Source organism: Fringilla coelebs (genome assembly GCF_963513975.1).
Source record: "Fringilla coelebs genome assembly, chromosome: 8".
In the NCBI taxonomy this organism is placed as follows: Eukaryota; Metazoa; Chordata; class Aves; order Passeriformes; family Fringillidae; genus Fringilla; species Fringilla coelebs.
In genome coordinates this window covers 2,268,920-2,288,789 of record NC_140066.1, presented here as the reverse complement: position 1 = coordinate 2,288,789, position 19,870 = coordinate 2,268,920, and the positions used below count along the sequence as shown (strand labels likewise).

General features: G+C 43.6%; 1 protein-coding gene across 1 annotated transcript; it reads right to left on the bottom strand.

Moving 5' to 3' along the window:
* Nucleotides 1–905: 905 nt before the first annotated feature.
* On the bottom strand, nt 906–14,877 carry STOX1 (storkhead box 1; the record flags this gene model as incomplete). Its single annotated transcript, XM_084210870.1, has 4 exons — nt 906–945; nt 1,998–4,251; nt 5,745–5,897; nt 14,850–14,877. 4 exons carry the CDS (start codon nt 14,875–14,877, stop codon nt 906–908), a joined length of 2,475 nt encoding a protein of 824 aa, XP_084066996.1.
* Between the last annotated feature and the right edge of the window lie 4,993 nt (nt 14,878–19,870).

Sequence of the window (19,870 nt, the reverse complement as noted above, 5' to 3'; positions counted from 1 at the left end):
ACGAGCTGGCGGCTCCAGCCTCCGTAACTGCCGCAGAGAAGCGTTCGGTAGCAGTGAAAAGGCTGAAGCAGGAAAGGGCAGTATGACCAAACAACTAAGATTTAAAATCCACGAGCCCGTGGTGATAGGCAGCATGAGCCCAGCGCAATCTGCTTGTAGATAAATCAAGAGGAAGAAGTCAAAAATTAGCCTTAGGAAGTAAAACGTGTGAAGCAGTGCTGACAGCTGCCGAGCTGTGGATTCCTTAGGGAATGGGAAGGGCAGGAGCAGAGCGGGGCCTGGCCCACAGCCGTGGCGCTGGCCTCAGCTGCTGGCTCCTGCCACCAGCGCTTCCTTTGCAAAGCCCAAACCCGGCTTGGCAGATCCAAACACAGCGGCTAGACTGAGAGTGCTGTAGGACACGGGCAGAGAAGCTTGGGATTGAAGGAAGTGTTGTAGTACCAGGTGCGTGTCTAGTTCATTTGTTTTGTTTTCTAGCAGGGAGAGTGAAGCGTGTGCTGATTTCACACTTTGCAGAGTTACAGTGTGAAACAGCCCTGCCCGAGTGCAGTTCCTATTGCAGAAACAAACCCCCTCCAGGTCAGCGGGGTGGTGTGAATGAAGAATGCCAGTTCTCACTTTTATTATCACAGGGAGGCACAAAAAATAATTAAAGATGAGGGCAAACAAAACACACATGACCTCTCCAAACACTACTGTCAAAAGTTTTAACTAACAGCTTTGATTTAGTGACTGCCTCACTGATATCACCAGCTGCATAACCATTTAACCTTGTTACAAGGGGAAAGTTTATCAATCTCCTTAAAAAAATAATCAAATATTCACAACCAGAGTTAGATGAAGGAAGGAATTTTGTTGCAATTCTCCTTTCATTTGTCCTCCTTTTTGCATTGTTATTTATACTTTTAGAATTTGGCAGGAAGCTTCATCTTCTTTTCAGTCCACCTAAAATAATATAATTATTAGAAGTCAGACTCCACATTCCAAAAATGTACTGAGTTGGCTTAGCTTTTAGTGCCACAGATGGCCATATGTACACACAGTCAAAATGATCCTCTGAAATACATTTTGCTAAAGATTTCAAGTCTTCATGTCCAAGGAATAGACAGGAAATGTGCTTGGAAGGGTGCACAGCCAAGAGCTGCTGGAGGGAAGATGAACAATTAACAGGATTCTCTTAGAAACTGTAGTTTGTGGTTTGTTCCTGCATATACTGCCTTCTCAAGGGGACAGTACAATTCCAATGAGGTCTCCAATGGTTTAATTAGTTAAATACCACTCATTTAAGATATTAAGAATGTGTGTTGCTGTTAAAAAAAAATAAAAAGATGTGATTTTAAACTTAGATTCTTGCCAATTTAGTTAAGTTTTGGAGGTCTCTGTGTAAAAGTTTGTTTCATAGCAATTTATTTTCCATTAAGGGATTTTCAGGTGTAATTACAGGCAAAATGTACACTGTGAAAGCCCCGGTGATGCACACATTCTGTCTGTTGTGAGCAAGTCAAATGGTATTTTCTACTTGAAATTCCTACTGGATCTGTATTCTTTACGTACAGCTGGAGAATCTGTGACAATATCCAACGTCACCTGGGGGGATCTGTGTGAACTGAACCTGCCTGCAAACTGCACACAGTGTTTAACACTGAATTTATCTAACACCATGTTTCTTAACATTTCTGTCCTAGGTCATCTCCACCTGCAGGACAGAACTTCTGCTGCTTTCTTGCCTCATGAAAACAAATGCAAAATACAAACAGCAGCAATTTAGGGAGAATGTTCCTGTTAAAGGAATTAGCAGAACTGTACAGTTTGGGTATTTCTAGATCATAACACTGAAGTCTACAAAAAATAGAATGTTTTTTTTTTACAAATGTAATTTTTTTTTTTTTTTTACAAATGTTGTTGGGGAAGGGGTTTGTGATTTACTGCAACATTTCTGCCTAAGTCTGATGATCACTTTGGAGATAAAGCATCTTTAGTGTCACCTGTTTTCTTACCTTGGAGAGTCAATTCCACTGTCTCCCGTAATGCTGTGGGTTTCTGTCCCTTCTGGGTGTTTCTGTTCTGGGCTCACAGGACATGTACTCTTTACAAACTGCTCTTTTTGTCCTGGAGGGTTTCTCACTCCTTTGATCCGTGAGCCCAGAGCACAGCGTGCTGCTCCTTCTCCCACCTCAGGGGTGAAGTTCTGCAGAGTGCCAGCGTCAGAGCCAGCCTGGCAGGAATCTGCCCCAGCTGAGCCCTTCCCACACTCAGTGAGGCCAGTTCCTTCATCCTTTCTGTGGCCTTTCAGAAGAACCTGACTGCACAGCCAGCTTCCTTCTGTGCAGTGTGGTTGAGGGTGCTCCTTGGAGCCATCTGCAAGGCTGGCACTTCCCTCATATCCCATACCACATTTATTGACAGTTGTGTCGTGCTGGGCAGGGCAGGTACTGACCTTAGAGGCTTTTAGGGACACAGCTCTGCTCCAGTCTCCTGTGGCTGACAAGGCATGTCCAGGGGGCAGCTGTTCAGAATTCTCATCCAGCTGTGACAAGGGACAGGTGTCACCATCACGTCCCTTTTGGTACAGAGGATGGGAGTTAGCAGTAAACCCTTCCCTTTCCAGCTCCCTTGATCCGGGGTGGCTGGCACACTCATGGTTAAATGTAAGTTCAGTCTTTGGTCTGTATTTCACACCATTTCTCAGGGCCAGATTAACACTGGCTGTGTCATTTGAAAGATGGACATCTTGAAAGTCACTGGCTGTTTGATCTAAGAGCTCACATACAGCGTCTGCTTTGCATCTGCAACACTCATCTTTCAGGTAGGATGGAAATTTTGCATCCTCTTTGCACACACCATTATCTTCAACGTAGGAGCAAGGAGATTTGTTTTTTACTGTTCTTTTATAGACATTTTCTTCAGAAATATTACTCTCCAGGAAGTATCTACTTCTGTTACCTATGTGCAGATTACTGCCTTGTGGATAACTACCATTTTCACTGAGATTGCCTTTCTTTAGTTGAAGGTCAGACCTGTTAGCATGGAGTAGGTTGTTTGGCTTAGCTTTGCCAGCCTCACTTTCTGCATCCAGCCTTTCAGTTTCACAGCCAAAGGGTCCTGAGGAGGCCAAGGACTGTGGCCTTTGGAAAGCCCTTGCTGCCTTTTGAGTCTGGCACTTGAGCTGGCTGTTAGCAGCACCTTGGTGCCCTCTGGCAGGAAAGCTGCGAGGTCTCCATGGCAGACCCTGGAAAGGATTCTTAATCTGCTTCTTGTATATCACCTGGGATTCCACTGCTGCAGCAGGTGGCCCTTGATTTTTGATGGGCAGTGAGAAGCTCTCTTCCAGTTTCACATTTTGGGATGTTAGCTTCTGTCTGTGAGATTTCCTGCTGCTCCTGCTCATCTGCTTTTCCCTCTTTGATTTGTTTTTCCTGGTGTGTTTTGCTGTTTTACTTGGTGCCCTTTGAATACAATCCTTTGAAAGATGGTTTTGCCTGAGTGTTGGCACTTCAGCCGAGGTACCATTACTGATGTGTTTTTTCTCTTTACTGCTACATTTTTTCTGCTCCTCAAACTTCTGCATTAATATTGTGTGTTTAATCAAATTATCAACTGTAAGAGTGGGGTTAATACGCTTGATAATTTCATGTTCAATGTCTCGTGGAATGTTGTTCAAGTCATCTTCATCCCTGACTGGCCACTCCTGGGGAGGAAACTGGCCTGAAAAAGTGGAGTACTCCTTCTTGTGTTTTTGTTTCTTAGAACCACTTCTCCAGAAAAGGCCAAGGCCAAACATCTTGCTTTTCAGTTTTGCTTTCACAGATGTCAGGGATTTGATGGTGTCCCAGGAATGGTTCTGAGCAGATGCAGAGATGCCTTGAGTTTGAACTGAAGGCTTCAATTCACTGCAGCCTCTCTGTCCCTCTCCATTAGATCCATTGCTCATCACCTGCCAGTGCCTTTGTTCACAGAGTGTATTTTGGTCAGGGAAGCCATGGCAGGATCTGTAACAGGGTACTGTAGGAATGCTTTCTTTCACTAGGTCTGCACAGGCCTTAATGTTTAGCAGGTCAGTGATGGAAGGTGATGAACAGCAACAACTGTCCTCCAACAGGATCCTTCTGTTGTCTTCTGTGGCATCATTTGTGATAAAATAAGTGCTGGGAGTCACAATGAAATATCCTTCTCCTGTATGATAGATTTTTCTTTCCTTAATTAGAGTGCCGAGGATATTATATAATACGTTGTGGGAGGGCACTGCAATGCCTAGAACAAAGAGACAGATACTTCAAATCAGAAACAAGTTTTCAAATAAAATGAGTGCTGGCCAAAAGATCTCTCTTGTACAACAGCCCTGAAATCATCTGAAAATGAAATACCCAAAGCATTTAGGAAAAGGCCAGCTGTGTTGCCACTGCAGCACCACTGTGAGGGAGCAAGGATGTTGTCTTTGTGTCTGTCAGAATTTGATATTCATGAGAGAGACTTTCTGCCAGGTACAACCCAAACAACCTCTTGTTCAAAGCATTTCCCTTCTGGCATGTTATTTAACAGGGGCTTTCATCACTCTCTGAAGTTTCTGGTGTAGTTTGGTCAGATGTCAATTTATTATCTCACTGAGACTGGTCTCAGCTGCAGTTTTCCATCAGGTGTCACAGTCTCAGAGGCCTTAGTCTAGTCACAGCTGACCTCCTGCCCACCAAATTAAGAACTTCCAGCAAGGTGAAAACACAGCAAGAAATACCTTCAGACCCTATAAACTTTGAGAATACTGGCTGACCTATGAAATCTGCCTTGTGGTTACCACAGTGCACTTTCTGAGTGCAACACATTGCTGGCATGGTTCTGTGGGGTTGCATTAATATTTTTCCCACTGGTTAAAAGGTCTACCAGATCAGCCTATAACATTCACAGAGCTGTAAGATTAAGAGGACTCAAAAGAAGCAGCTTAGTATCAAACAAAACAGCCTCCTGAGAGGGCCAGAATGAGCCTGTTCAAAGTCTCAAACACAGTAACACTTTGATATTGCAGATCTAAGGGAAATGGGATATTTTTCAGATATTAAGGGAAGTGGCTGCCATCCCCTCAGAATCACAGGATATTCTGAGTTGGAAGGGACCACAAGGATCATCAAGTCCAGCTCTTAAGTGAGTGATCTATACAGGAATCAAATGCACAACCTTGGCATTATTTGCACCATGCTCCAACCAATTGGGCTAGAAGTGAAGAACTAAAGATCACTTAGTGTAAGTAATTTCCTTTCAGGAGGGAAAGGGCTAGAATACAACCAACAAACCTGAATTTCAGGCTGGTTATAGTTTTTGACAGCAAACACCAGATGTAGACTCCTACCCAGTCCCTTTGCAGTCCAAGTCAGCTGTGTTCCTGTCTCTTAAAGGAGAACTTAGCAAGTCTCTGTCATCTAAGAGTCTATTTTACCCTGTTCCATGTCTAGCACCTAAATACCACATCTGTGCTTTCCCACCCCCTAAAAGGGCATACTCTTAACTACAGTCAGTTCCCTCTAATTCTCAAAGATTTATTAAAATCTGTAGAAAGGATTGCATTCAAGTCAATGCAGTGACACTCACAGATTGATGAGAAGTTTGCACATTCATGTATCTACCAGTTCTCTGTTAACTGTACTCCTTCACCTGCCAGCTGTGCCTGTAAGCATTCCCTGATCCCTTGTCCAATATCAGAAACTCAAGCTTGATGATACAGCCACTTTTTAAGGAGGGAGAAACAAACGAGTTACCTGGATAATTTTTCACTAACTGCTCCATTAAAGTTTCCTGAGTGACCACCACACGATCTGCATTCATGTCTGATATGGTCCAGCATATTCCTTCTGCCAAAGGAACAGAGCGTGCCTGCGAGGGAGGATTCATGACAGCAGGGGTCACATCACCTAAAAGAAAAGAAAATTATTTGAATGGAATAGTGCATAATTTATTCTATTAGCTGTGAAAGACTTCCACTAAAAATTTCCCTTATCCTCAGCTAATTTTCTTTGGCAAATTACTCGGATATATTTCTGAGAGGAGGGAGGTAGTGCTAGCACTTGTCAAGAGCCTTTGTAATGAAGGAAACAGAAGGTTGCCTTAAGCATGTTAGTTTGTTTGGTATAAAATTCCAGCCAAAGCCATAATTTAGATTAATAAACAGGGAGCTGAGGAGAGAATTATTTCTGATGACTGCTGATTTTTTAGAAGACTGCTTACATGTTAAACCATGCAGAACCTGTATTTCTCCAAAAGGTCAACATCCAAAGATCTAAGCACAAAATGTTTTCACCAAGTCCGATCATAAGGAAAAAAATACAAGCAATAGGCTTTGTCTCTTGTCTTGCACATAAAATTGAATACAAATGGTAAAATGCCACTTTTAGACTGGGTTCTAGAATTAGAGATTATTTAGTAAACTGGGTAGAGAACAAAAACTCTTATTACAACTTACCAGGACAGATTATTATCTGTCCTGGTAAGAGACAAAAACATTGTTCTTATTCTGCACGACAAAAGCAGAAGTCTGGAGGGGCCAAGAGTGTGGCCCATCTTCCCCAGTAACTGCAACCCCAGCCCAGAGGGCTGAAAAGGGTCTTAGTCCTTCACCTAAACTCCCCCATTGATAAGAAAAACTCTGAGCTCTCCCCTTCCCAAGGTGGCAAAGGACAAGCCCAGCCGGTACTCCTGACCCGGTACCTGTGTGTGCTGTGGCTGAAATGAGTATTTCCTGCAGTCACTGATGACAAGGCACAAAGCAGGGACTCACCTGAGGTCCGTGCACACAGTGAGACTGCAGACACCTCCTCAGACAAAACAAAAAAACAACCCCGCCTTTCTTCTTTCTTCCAGTCAGACTAATGGTCTGTTCCATGCCCGGGTGATGTTCTGTGCCCCCCTCCTCCCCGGCTGTGCCCGGCTGCCAGGCAGGCAGAAGGCAGCAGGGACTCCGGGTTCCTTCACTGTTAAACACTATCAGGAATCTCCCCCATGTAAAAAGTGATAGATTAAGCTATGTTCACGTTTAACTAAAGCACCGTTGTCTATTGGATGACACTGTAACCCAATATTTATCCTCTAGGCAGAGAACTACAACACAAACACTTCTCTGAGTAAATGTAATACACAACATTGCTTTGAAGAGCTTAAGTTGCTCTTGACCTTTGTTTTACAACTGCTGCTATATTCAACAAAAAGAACTCTGAAAAGAAAATCCTGGCATACAGTTTCCTCAGTGGTGTTGCTAGGAAACTCCTTGCAGGTGCATTGCAAGCTTTCTTTTTCTATGGGAAAGGCCAGCAGCATTCAGTAATGACTCTTGTGAATAGTTTGTTGTCTGAAGTCTGCTGTGGGCACACCGTGCTGCTGCCAGTTTGACCATTTGTTCCTGCAGAGCACCAGACTGCTAAGGAGTAAAACACCAAGTGTAATTAAAATTTGTTCATTTTCTTTATAGTTATTATCTTGCTGTTGTTGTCTGTATCTGTTCTGCAGCATCAAATCCAGTGCCTCCATTCAGGGAAGGCTGTTTTAGAATAATATTCAAAGCATTAAACAAAAGCTAGCTTGATACTGAGGGAATTTAAAAAAATCTAAAAATCATGTTTGAACAAAAGTCTAAAGTGTTGCAGAGTCAATAGTGCACACACGCTAACATAAATATTAGATATCATTGTCTTCTGACTTTGAAATAAAATCTGAAATTGTGAAAGCAAGAATTAGATCATTGGTGACATTGATAAGGCCCAGGCAGCACCCTACAAGTTCTTATCAAGTTCTTATGAAAAACTTTGTAGATCTGCATCCCTTAGATTTGCACATGGAGAAGAATTATCAATTTGTGCAAGCTGTGTCTCATAGGTCTGATGCAAAATCACCAGATTCTCATTAAAGCTCCTGAGTATCTGTCCTGAAAGCCCCCCTGGCAGAATGCCCTGCCCACTTCCCTACTCTACATAAATCTGATGACAATCACCTTCCTGCTCTCTTCACAGGCTTGGGAGGGCCTTGCTTACACCTCTGTGAGGGCACTGCCAGCAGTCCAGAACCCAGCTTCTCCCCTGCTGGTCTGAATACAGCCTCCTTCCCTCCATCTCTGCAGGTTTTGCAGAGCCACATTAACAAAAGTCAATCTCAGCAGCTGGCCAGGGCTCAGGCGTTCTCATCCTTCAGTCTGCTTTACAGGTCTGCTCCAACTCTGCTCATTATCTGAACACCTAAAACCCAAGAATGCCCTTTTTGGAGCACTTATTGGTCACAGTGTGGGAAGTCATCTGTAATATGAGCATTGGGTAACAAAACTCAGCACACAGAAAAGCCTCTGGGTATTCTTGACTAGCACAAAGTGATTTTTGTTCCTTCTCTGTAATGTGAGCATTATCATTTTTCACTGAGTTGTTTAACAGTTGCAGAGTTTGTGCATCTTCAGGCTATTCAGAAAAATTACATACAAGACAAGTTTATCTGGGTGAAACCCAGGCTAATTCTGGGGAATTGAACAGAGAGGCATTTGTTACAACAGCACTCAATTTAGTTCTTAAGAGTTCAGGTAAACTGTTTACAGAACAATGAAGAACTAGGAGTAAATCCATTCCAGAAAAAACCCAAATCATCTGTTGGGCAGAGAAGACAGTGTGTGGAAATAGAAGATTGGTATTTCTGTAGTTGGGAGAATCTATTATGGAATGGATTATACAAAAGATGCCACAGATCCTCTGCCTCTCTGCATGAGAGCTTGGCTTGTTTGATGTAATTCACTTTTTGCAGAAGGTCATAAGCAAGAGCAGTACTGCTACCAACTGCAAAGCTTCTGCTTTTCTTTTCTATAGACTAGAGAACATCATAATCACATTTTACAGCAAAAATCACACATTAGAGTTAAAGAATTTAAAGGAATAAAATGTTAATGAAAACATCATAGAAAGTTGGGAACTCTAGCAAAACCCTTTTTGAACATTAATGAGTTTACAAGATGTGTTCTTATTAAAGAATAAAAATTCTATGTAGATTATAAGGGCTGTTAAGATTAACATTTTAAATTTTAAGTACACAACAAAGAAACTCTATTTTGGCATAAGTACTCTGTACTAGGTCCTGTTTTCAGAAACATCCTTATAATGAAGCAGAGTAAATAGTTCAATTAAAGTGTCAAATCTTGTAATGTGTCTCATCTATCGCTGAAACAAACAAAAGCTCTCAGCAACAGCAAACAATATCTGTTCTTTGATTATTTTGTACAACCCTTAGAGAAACAATTAAGTGTCTGTTTAAGGCCACCAGCACTTCTTCAGTTGACATCAAAGAAGCTACAAATACATGAAAATGTCAGATTTCTGCATCTACTGATTCCTGCCAGGACAGACACTCCCAAATCAGGGCATTTAGGCAAAGAATGCCCTCCTGATTTGGTCACAATTTCGGGTTTTTACAGTTCCAAACTTTCTATTATTAACTTTTCCTTACTAAGTTCTTATCAACTTTTTATTAAAACTTTTGAAGGATGATGCCATGCAACTTAATAAGAAGTAAACAAAACCAACAAAAGCCAACCACTTTTTCTGCCTTCCCAACAACACATGAAAGCCCCAGTGCAAGTGTTATGAATATTTGGAAATACAACTTAGAAGTGCTTTCTGAGGTTTCTACCCAAGAGCCATCATGAAATCCTTACTCTAATCTTAGTGCTGATGGCAACCCAGAGCCATAATTTCTTTCATCAGCTAATAAAAACCCCACAGGCAGATATGGTGAGAACAAAGCAAGATTCAGGAAGCGTAGGAAGAGCTCTCTCCTGCAACCTCTGCCCAAGTGCCCAGACAGGAACAAGTCCCACAGCAGACACCAATACTCTCAGTGTGGTACAGTTTTTCTAAACTGAGCACAGTGGGTGAGCTTTTGCCATTGAAATGTAATCTCTGACCTTCAAAGAGATTAACCCCTTCAGCTCTTAGCAAGGCCACTGACGTGTCCAGCTGGATGCTGCAAGAGCATCCTGGGAGCAGGTTTCAAACTCCACAGGCACTGCCTGAACACACTGGCAGGAATGCAGCTCCAAATGCACTGTTCAAGAGAGCACAGCCCAAGGTGTCCAGAGATCTGCATTTCACCCACAGCTGGCACAAAAGCCAACAAGCAGAACTGCATAAGCACGTCCACCTTTGGGGCATTCACTGCAAAACTGGCAGAAAAATTTAACTATGAGCAACAGCACTGCAGAGAATTATTTTTCATATAATGTAGCATGCTGATGGCTTTTATGTCAATTCATGTATGCATTGAACACACAGAACAGCTGATGGCAAGGAAGGTCATCTTTAACTGTTTCAGCATTTAGTGTCAGGCTTGGTGGCAAAAGACTGATTGATTCAAAAGGTTCATTGCGAGGAGATAAACCATAACACAAAACTGAACAGGCCCAAGCAAGTTGCAAAACAACAGAACAGGAATAAACAAGGCACTGGCAGTGTCTCTTAACTCCTTTAACCATCCTGAGGTGCTGCCATCCACTGCTACAGGAATTTGACACAAGCAGAGCTTTTCCACTTGACCTTATTCAAAAAACCCCCTTCACAACACTGGCATTTCCCCACTGAAACTGCTCTCCAGCTGTGCTCTCTCTTCTGCAATAAATCTCAGAAATTCAAATAGCTCTTTAATGTCCAAAGCTTTGTTCTAAGCAGCAAGCAGTAATGGGGGTTGGCTAGGTGCTCACCTCTAGGGTGAAAGCTTGACTGCAAAAGCATTGGGATGGAGCTGTGCATTGCTGTGCCTGTACAGCTAAAGGCATTCCTGCTGCCTCCTTTGCCTGGAAGTGTGCTGTCACATAAAATGTACACATGAAAAGTACATAATGTAATGCTTGGCACTAAGATGTACCTCGTGCTTCCCCTCCTCAGAATGAACCAAAATTCACTTTGCACATCCCCTGACTTCAGCTCACACATACCAAACCCAGGGAAGTCACGTTCCAGACTTTCAGAGGAGCAGCATCCACAGAGCTGTTCAAAGGAGAGCACAGCTCCCTGCAGAGGTTTTCCAGCAAATCCCAGTTCAGGGGGACAGAGCTGAGGACAGCTCACCCACAGGCAACACTTGTCCCAGTCCCACCCCTGCAGCAGGAGCTGGCAGAGCTTGTGCAGTGGGAGCTTCCCTTGGCCCCAGGCCCCTCGCTTGGATGAGGGCAGGAGCCACCAGCACACAACACAGTGGAACCAAGCAGGCCTCAGATCTTGTTTGGGGACAAATCCCATGGCAGGGAGGTTCTTCATTCAGCTGAAAACAAGACTTTAATGGTATAGGGGCAACTTCACACCTGCCTGGGAAGCCTGGGATGTGCACAGCCACTTTTCCTTCCACTCTCCATCCACCTTTAAGGATGTCCCCTTTGCTAGAAAATAACTTTCTGCACCCTTTCATTAGGCTGCAATTTATGGTCCACAGGGAAAAACAAAACAAAACAAACCTGTTTAGAAATGAAAAGCAGCATCTTTACCACCATAAGAGATCTCAGAGGAACTGTTTGGACACTGCAGATTAAACAGCACTAGTCTGAACTCGAGGACTTTAGTCTGCAGTTCCCAAAACTGTCTCCATGGTGGCTTTAGTGATATAAAACACCCTTTCCATGTTTCAGTTAATCCAAATTTCAGTCAAAAGGATGTCACAGAAGACCAAAAGTGCAACTGAGCAACTCCACTGTATTACAGAGGACTCGGTAAATAGCAAATGTTTTTTCAAAAGCCAGTTTGGCAGAACACTTACAGTGAAGATACTGGGTTGTTGAATCCCACAAACCAAGGTGAAGCCTCCAAAGGAAATTATAGAGATGTGCATGTGGGATGCTGAAAATGCAGAACAATTTCAGGGGCAAAAATAAATTATACAGTCTATGAAGCAGCTCAGGAATAGGGGCAAGTTCAGCAGAGGGACACCAAGACAGGCAGGCCTGGAACACCTGCCCTGGGAGGCACAGCCAAGGGAATGGCTCTTGTAGAACCTGGAGAAGAAATAGCTTTGGAGGGACCTGGCAGCAGCAGAGTGTGGTGGGACAATGAAACACAACAGGCACCTGCTGGAACAGCAGAGGATCAGATTTTCTATCCCCAAAACCTTTTTGGCTTTGAGGACAGCACAGCTGTGGAGCAGCGTGCCCAGGCAGCTTGTGCAGCCTCCAGCCCTGGCAGCTGCCAGGCTGTGACTGAGTAAAGCCCTGAGCAGCCCCATCTGAGCCCCTCTGAGCAGGAGGTAGGGCAGGAATGACCAAGTGCAGCTGGGGCTGTTCCTGTACCTCAGCCACCCTGACCCCCACCCTGCTTTGTGTCACCCAGTGCAAGGGCGCTTCTGACCTCCAGGAGCTGTGAGGCTTTGTGGGGTAACACCTAGAGAAACAAGGTTACACTGTCCTCACACCATGTGAGAGAACTGTTGGTTTTCTCTTCAGCTCTCAAATAAATAGCTCCTGTGTTAACTTTTCCTGCATAACTGAACTCCAGATGTAGCTGGGGACTGCAACACGGGCTCACTGTTAGTGCTCTGCACAGCAACGGAGTGGACGTGTGCTAAAGCAAGATGGCAGCATGGAAAAAGTTCAAAGTAGGTTTGAAATGAAGTCTCTGATCCTGAAACCATATCCAAGACCACAGCAGAAGCACTACAAACTAATGCAATTTATTTCATGATATTAACACAAACTATTGTCTTGTCTGAGACAGAAAAAAATAGGCCTGTTCAAATGACCCTGATTCTAAAAGAGCATTAAGGCAGTTAAGATCTGCCTTTCATGATTCAAAGTGCAAGAATTCAAAAGACTGAGGATATAGTACAGCTTAGCCTATTTTCTTGATTTTTTTTTCCTACCCAAAAGACAGAAGCAATAGCTTTTGCTGCTGAAAGTCTCTAGCACCAAGAAATACACAATACATACTATACCTACCTAATCTGCTTAGAGATTATTTTAAAAAAGAGTAAATTAAGTTGAATGGAGCTTTTTATAAAAAAACTATACACTTCTGTTCAGTGTATGAACAGAATGAACAGTATGATTAAAAACTAATGTTGGGGTAGTGTGAAAAAAATTGCATGCACAAATGATTTTACAGATTACACCTTTCAAGTAATTCAATCTGAGCAGATCTGGTAGATGCATCGGGATTCTGAAGAACATCACAGGCCCTGGTACCTTGCTGCTGTGAGTTCAATCAGTAGTCTGAGTACAGCATTTAGGGTCAGGGCAATACATGTTCTACTGAGAAAGGGCTTTTGGAATACAGGATTAACACCTGGGTAAGAATTTTATATGGAAATGCTTTAAACATGAAGGGGTATTATGTGAAGTCAGTGGTAAGGGCTAAATGCCAGTTAAAATTAGGTATTAAACATTATTAAATAATCTAAGTTTTACACAATCATTACACAGAGAGGATTAGATCAAAAGCAAACAATAGCAAAGTAGATAAAAAGCGCCTTCAAAGAACGCAAATGTTTTCTTCCTTTTTTTCCTCCTTAAAATATATCGGCAGAGTGATCACTGGAATGACTGTGGTAACAGGTAAAACCCAGTTACAACAGAATATGTAAATTAGGTTTGAATCACATTCCTTACTGAAGTTAACTTTTAAAGTAGTTTTTGACAACAAAACTGCTAGAAACTCAAACTGTTCTTCATGTTTGGCAGTGCAAAATAAACCACCATTTTAGGTCACCCACTCTTTCCAGGCCTGATAAAAATAAAAAGACACAGAATTCTAAATAATCCTGACCAGTTCAATGCAAAGCAGGACCCCATGCTGTGAGTTACATTTCACAGAAGCCAGCACCATTGAAGTACAAAATTATTCTCTTTTGACTTGCAAACCTACATCCCTGTTTGTGGGGCAGGATGAAAGACACTGGAAGAAAGGAACTCCAAAAGAAAGGAATCCCATGAGGCACATCCCCAGCCTCTCACTGAGCTGCCATCCTCATTAAAGTTGTGTGTTCCTGTGTGCAACTGCAGTGCCTGAAAAACAATATCCACTCCAGTGACCTTTTGTAGGCCAAACAGAAATCAGCTACTCACAGGGCCATTGTTTCATCTGTGGATTCAATACATGTGCAACAGAACTGTGCTAATACTGACATTCATTGCTGTGAACAAATTTGAATTACTCAAATGAAAACAAATCTGTCCTAAAAGCTTGGGAACAGGAATTTGTCTCTCATTTTAAGCAACTCTGAGAATTGCTAATAAGCAGGAAATGCTCAAATACCCAGCTGTAGATGGAGCCCAGGTGTATCAGAGCCACTTCAAAACTCTTCCCAAAAGCTGGTACAGGCATGCAGAGAAGCTGGGCATGAGGACCTCCACAGCCAGGCAGCCAGTGCCTGCTGAGCCCACTAAATAAGTTACACCTGGGAACTAATACAGCTCCCCAAAGCTGTGCCAGCTCTTTGAAAGGTTATTGCAGGCCACAATACTGCAGAAGTTTTGCTCTGTACTCCTTAAGCTGTTGCTCTCTGTTTTCAGGAGATCAATTCCATCCTTTGGATTCTGTTTGAGTATCAAAGCAGCTTCAGGGACTACCTGCCCATCTTTTAGCTGCCTCTCTTCTCCTTATGTTCTGTGGGAGTCACACAAGGAAAAGTGAGGAGTTAGAACTATCAGAATACTCTACAAATGCACCAACAAGAGCACAAAACAATTCCTTGTCTGATCTCATTCCAGTTCATTCAATACCTCCAGCAAAAACATATGAAACTTGACACTTGACAGAAAAGTGTACTGTCCTTTCAATGTCACTCTTCAATAGGATATTTCCCAAGAGATAGAAATTTCCAGGCTGCAGCAGAGCCCTCACTGGAAAAGGTGACCAGCACATTACCTGGCCACAGAAAAGTCCCAGTCGGCATGCCCATCCCAGCTCCAGCCTAGCTGGAAAGGACAGGGCTTTCTTAGCTTTCCTTGGGAATAATTTGTAACTCTGTGACAGAGACATGCTGAACCGACAGCAAATTCAGCCTCTAGAAGCTAAGCAAAAATGTTTCATTTTGGTATTTTCTCTTCTACTCGACAGGAATCACAAAGGAGTCGGGCTGTTCAGGCACAGGGAAAATGCTGCTGGCAGGCTGGGATGGCACAAACGAGCTGGTGACCACCAAGGACAGCAAGCAAGCAGCTACTGAGATGCATTCTCCTGGACTGTCACCCCAGTTTCCCTCTCCAAAGGCTCAGGAGGTCAGTGCGCTCAAATCGAGTATTTGTAATTGTAGCTAATCTCAGCTGAGTGCCCTGCTCCTCTCCCCGCATCCCCCCGGGCTGTACAGGAAGGGTGGCTGGGTGGGTGGCAGGGAGCAGTTTGCCCCTCGTTTGGTGAACAATTGACTGAACAACTCAGCTAAGCACGGGAGATGGTCCAGAGAGATATCGGCATTCCTACAGAGTTTGCTCGGTTATCAGATCAAGAGGTTTTAAAATTGGCTTCACCCTTGGAGGAAAATCCGCGATTTTCCCTTTTCTTCCCTTCCATATCCCAAGCAGAATATAAAAGCTCCTACCCAGTCCTGTGTGTACCATTCATCCCATGAGATCCCCATCAGAGAGAGAGACATTTCTGGATTTTATCTGGGAATAAACACAGCAGGGCAGTTTGTGTTACAAGATTTGGGACTGAATTTTCCCTTTATTTGATTAAACTTCCCGTGTCCGGTATGAGTCAAGGTGTAGCCTGTTCTATAAAGTCAGGATGTCCAGCGCCCCGGTGTGTTTCTCCAGAACAAACCTCATTGGAGCTGCTGGGATAAAGAGCAGCGATGTGTGGGACCACAGTGTCTTCTGATATAAACAATAGCCAGGAAGGCTCCTTGAGATAAGCAAGGAGGAGTTCCGAGTGCCCAGGGCTTTAAACCCAGCATGCAGAAGGCTCTGGATAATTCTGCACTGAAATGCGACTTGGCCAAATCAACACTTCGGAGCCGAATGTCCCTCGCTGCTCCTCTGCTGCCCAGCAAACAAGTGGTGGTGGATTTCAAAGGAAAAACCTCTGAAGTGTTGGCTTATTATTCTCATCAGTCTGAGAATCGTTCCCAACTCTTTTCCTGTACCACAACCGAGGATAAAGGTAGTGCAGGCTGATTCCCATCTCTGACACTTGGTACACCCAGGTATTTGTGACATTTCACCAAATGCTGCTGGAATTTGCAGATGCTGCTGTTGCTACACGTGCAGGAAATGTTTCCTAAGAACCACATTGCTTGGTTCCCAACATCCCAGGCTTTAGTCAGGAAATGTGAAAAACCCAAGTGGCTTGAATTTCTCATTATGGCAAACTGTTACACGAGAGCAGATAGATTAAAAACGCAGTCACATCTCTCTATGTTAAATACAGACAACAAATCTGATACCAGTACCTTCCTTTTTTAAATATAGCAATTTCTTTTAAAAACCCAAACCCCAAGAAAACATTGTCCTTTGCATTTTAGTTGTGTAACTTGCTACTTGCTTTTCTAGAGCAAAATATATATAAAAAATGGGAGAAAAGTAATCCAGAGCAGAAAACAGCAATCGTGATGACTTTTGAAAGAGAAGGCATAGAATATATAAGTTTAAATCAGAAAATTACCTAAACAACGGCACCCAAATAGAATTTCTTTTTCATTTAAGCTTCCAGAAATTTAAGTAAAATCAAGAAAATATCGCTTCAACATTAATTGTCTGAAAAAGTGAAATTCACAAAGACAAGTGAGAGCATTCTAACTTGTAAGAAACCCCTTTGGCTGTTACTGCAGCAAGAGGCAGGATAAGAGGGTAAATAATTAATCTACCGAAGTAACTTACATTTGTATTCAACTAGCCATCCTGTGCATCAGAAAAGAGGTTACTGGGAACAAGGAGGTAAAAAGCAACGGAGTCAAGTTCTCTAAATCATCCCCAGGAGACCAGCAGTAACATATAATTTTTCATCAGTGATATAAAACTTAACTATAGTAAGAAATAACCATTCCCAACATACCTATAGATGTTACTGCTTTTTAGGTGGAGACCAACAAAACACTCTTGTTCCTTATAACTCCTCTCCTTAACACCTGGATCGAGTTAAGAGGTCAGCAGGTTAATTTGTGATTAGGGAAGATGAACTCCAGCTGGCATTAACAGATGTTACCAGTTCAGTGAAGTTATCAGAGTGCCCAAGAAATGATTGAGGAAGAGAGAAATTTTATAGGCAGAAAATGGGGCTGCAACAGGGAGTGGCTGTTCTAGACAAATTATTGGGAAAGAAGGGTAAACACCAGAAACAGGAAAAAGAGAATTATGTGATTTAAGTTAAACAGTGTTAAGAAATAATAATGAGGTTGAGCTAGCCAAGGATAACACAGACTAGACATCAGATATTTTCCTGTTAAATGTTTTGAAATGTATCATTAAGAATTCCTCAGTCTTCCAAAAGTTGGCAATTTCTTTTGCTTAGAGAAAAAGTGGTTTTGAATTCTTTCTTGAAGAATTGCTAGTTAGCTTCAACAAAAAGCTTTTGTGATCTAATGTTCAGTCCTGCTTGAAATGAAGTAAAATGCACTTCTAGATATAATTGAATTAAGATATATGAATGAATATTAATAAAGAATATGAATTATGACATAATTCATCCCTAGACAGAGAGGATTGCAGAGCTACAGTCAGGGAAAAGTAAAAATAGACATTCCAATTGACAGCTGTGAAAATCCCGACTAACCTTTGGAAATCCAAGTGAAAGGAGATTTGTTTGCACCTCACCAAGCCCCTAGCAGTTACTGCTAAGCTGAAGAGCTGAATGTCTCCACTGCAGCACCTTCTGGTCTTTGTTAGCAGCGTTCCTGGTTGGATTGTTAATGCTTCCTATCCTTTAGCCCTGGGAAAGTTAAAGCACAAAGCTCTCCACGTCCAAAGGCTGAAGCTGATATCTGAGCTGCCACACAGCAAGCACTGCACTGCACTGCTGGGTATCCCTTACCTGCATTAGGCTGAGATCAGAACTTGGTACTCCCCAAACCACACAGCAAATTGCAAGAGCTACAGAGGTCCTGTGGTATTGCCTCCCTCTGCTGAAGGTCGGTCAGACAAGAGCAGCATTCCAGGACAAACCGCAGGACAAACAGACACAAGCCCCACGGGACCAAAAGAGACTCCAGGATTAATGACCCCTGCACAGAGAAAGCTCCCTCCCAGCAACTGCAAACTGCAAAGGGACTTACTGACCAAAACCAATGCCCCCAGTGAAAACTGAAGGGCTGTGAGGCAGCAGTCAGTACCAGGAGCAGAAATTTAATCCGACCCACCATTGTGATGCTGCACATCATAACGTGTATTCTGCAATCACATTTCAAAGGACTTTTCGTGACAAACTTGAATTAAGAACACTCAGCTGTACTTCCTGTGTAGACCAAGCCGTTCATTGCAGCCTGGTCTCTTTAGACAGCAGAGGTCACTAGAACAGTCAATTGCACATGTGCTAATTGCAGGTAGCAAATGAAAATGATGGATTAACATTCACCAGTATGACGTAGTTAAAATTTACATGAATAATTAGATATTTTTAGGGTAGCAACTTGAATGCATCTGAGCCTGATTTCCTCTTAGCTATTTCATCATGTCCACTTTTATGAATTTTTAGAAAAGGTTTAAAGGATTGGTTCCTGGGGCTGCTGGTTTTGTGTGTGTGTGTGTGAACATTCCCAGAGGATGTAAGACTAAAAGCAGCTGCTGATTTCAGATGATCACACCAGCACTGGGTAGCAGTGCCTGCCCCAGCAGCCATCACCCCACTCTCAGTGCCCAGTGCCCTCCACCTTTACCTTTTTACCTTCTCCAGCAGCAGCAGCAGCAGGTTCTGGAGCTCTCAGGAATCTTTGTGCCGACTCAATCCAGCCCCAGCGGTTTTTCCAATGCGTGATGCTTTGCTTAAAACGTGCACAAAGAACGAACCTAATTCAGTCTTCCACTGGTGATGAATGCACCTTACAATTCATTTCACTCCTGGGCTCCAGCCACTTCTTCCAGGAAACAAAACACCAGCACACCCTGCTTCCTACCACATTTCTCCCGAATACCCAGGGCCCAGTCTGCCTTGCAGTGGCCTCAGCAGAGTCACCAGGCTACCAGCAAACCCAGTTTGCCCCAGTGTCTGACTGATGGGGGAGGCTGTGCCTTTGCAGAAAGCTGTCCTGCTGATGCTCTGCTTGCTCATCACTTTTCCACCAGCCTGGCCACAGGATTTTTGCCTGCCAGGATTTACCAGGCCAGTCACAAAATGCCAGAGGAGGAGTTAACCTGCTCTGAGAGAGTGGTTTGGTGCTCCAGCTGATGAGGCATCTGATGGCAGCTCAGGCTCCTCCCGGCAGCTCCACAAGAGAGGATGTCACCATCGGGTCACACACAGGAAGAGTCAAGATGAAAGCCAATAAAGTCGGTGGCACCGGGGGGCTCCAGCACTGGCTCTGTGCCTCTGCCACTGTGGTCAAGCCTTGTCCCAGCTCTCCCCCCTGTCCCTGCTGCTCCTAGCTCCAGGGCAGGGCACTCTTCCTCCAGAAAACCCCACTGTGGGCTTGAGGAACCTGCCTCTATTTTGCACTAGGATTTCACAGAGACAAAAGACTCCCTCCCCCTTCTTCCCCAGGATCAGGGCTGCTGCCCTAGCTCAGATTACACTTCCACTGGGGAAGGGCTGGCAGAGTAGCCAAGGGAGGCACCAGAGCACAGGCCAAGCTCCAGCCCTGCCCTGCCTGCTGGTTACAGGGCTTGCACAGGTTGTTCCTGTGCTGCAGAGCTCTGCACCCTCTCTTTCACCCTGCAAAATCCTTGCCAGACAAGGAAAGGGCACAGTTTGCTTTAGAGCCCGGTGCTCACAGAGGGATCTGGTGTCCAATTCAGTGT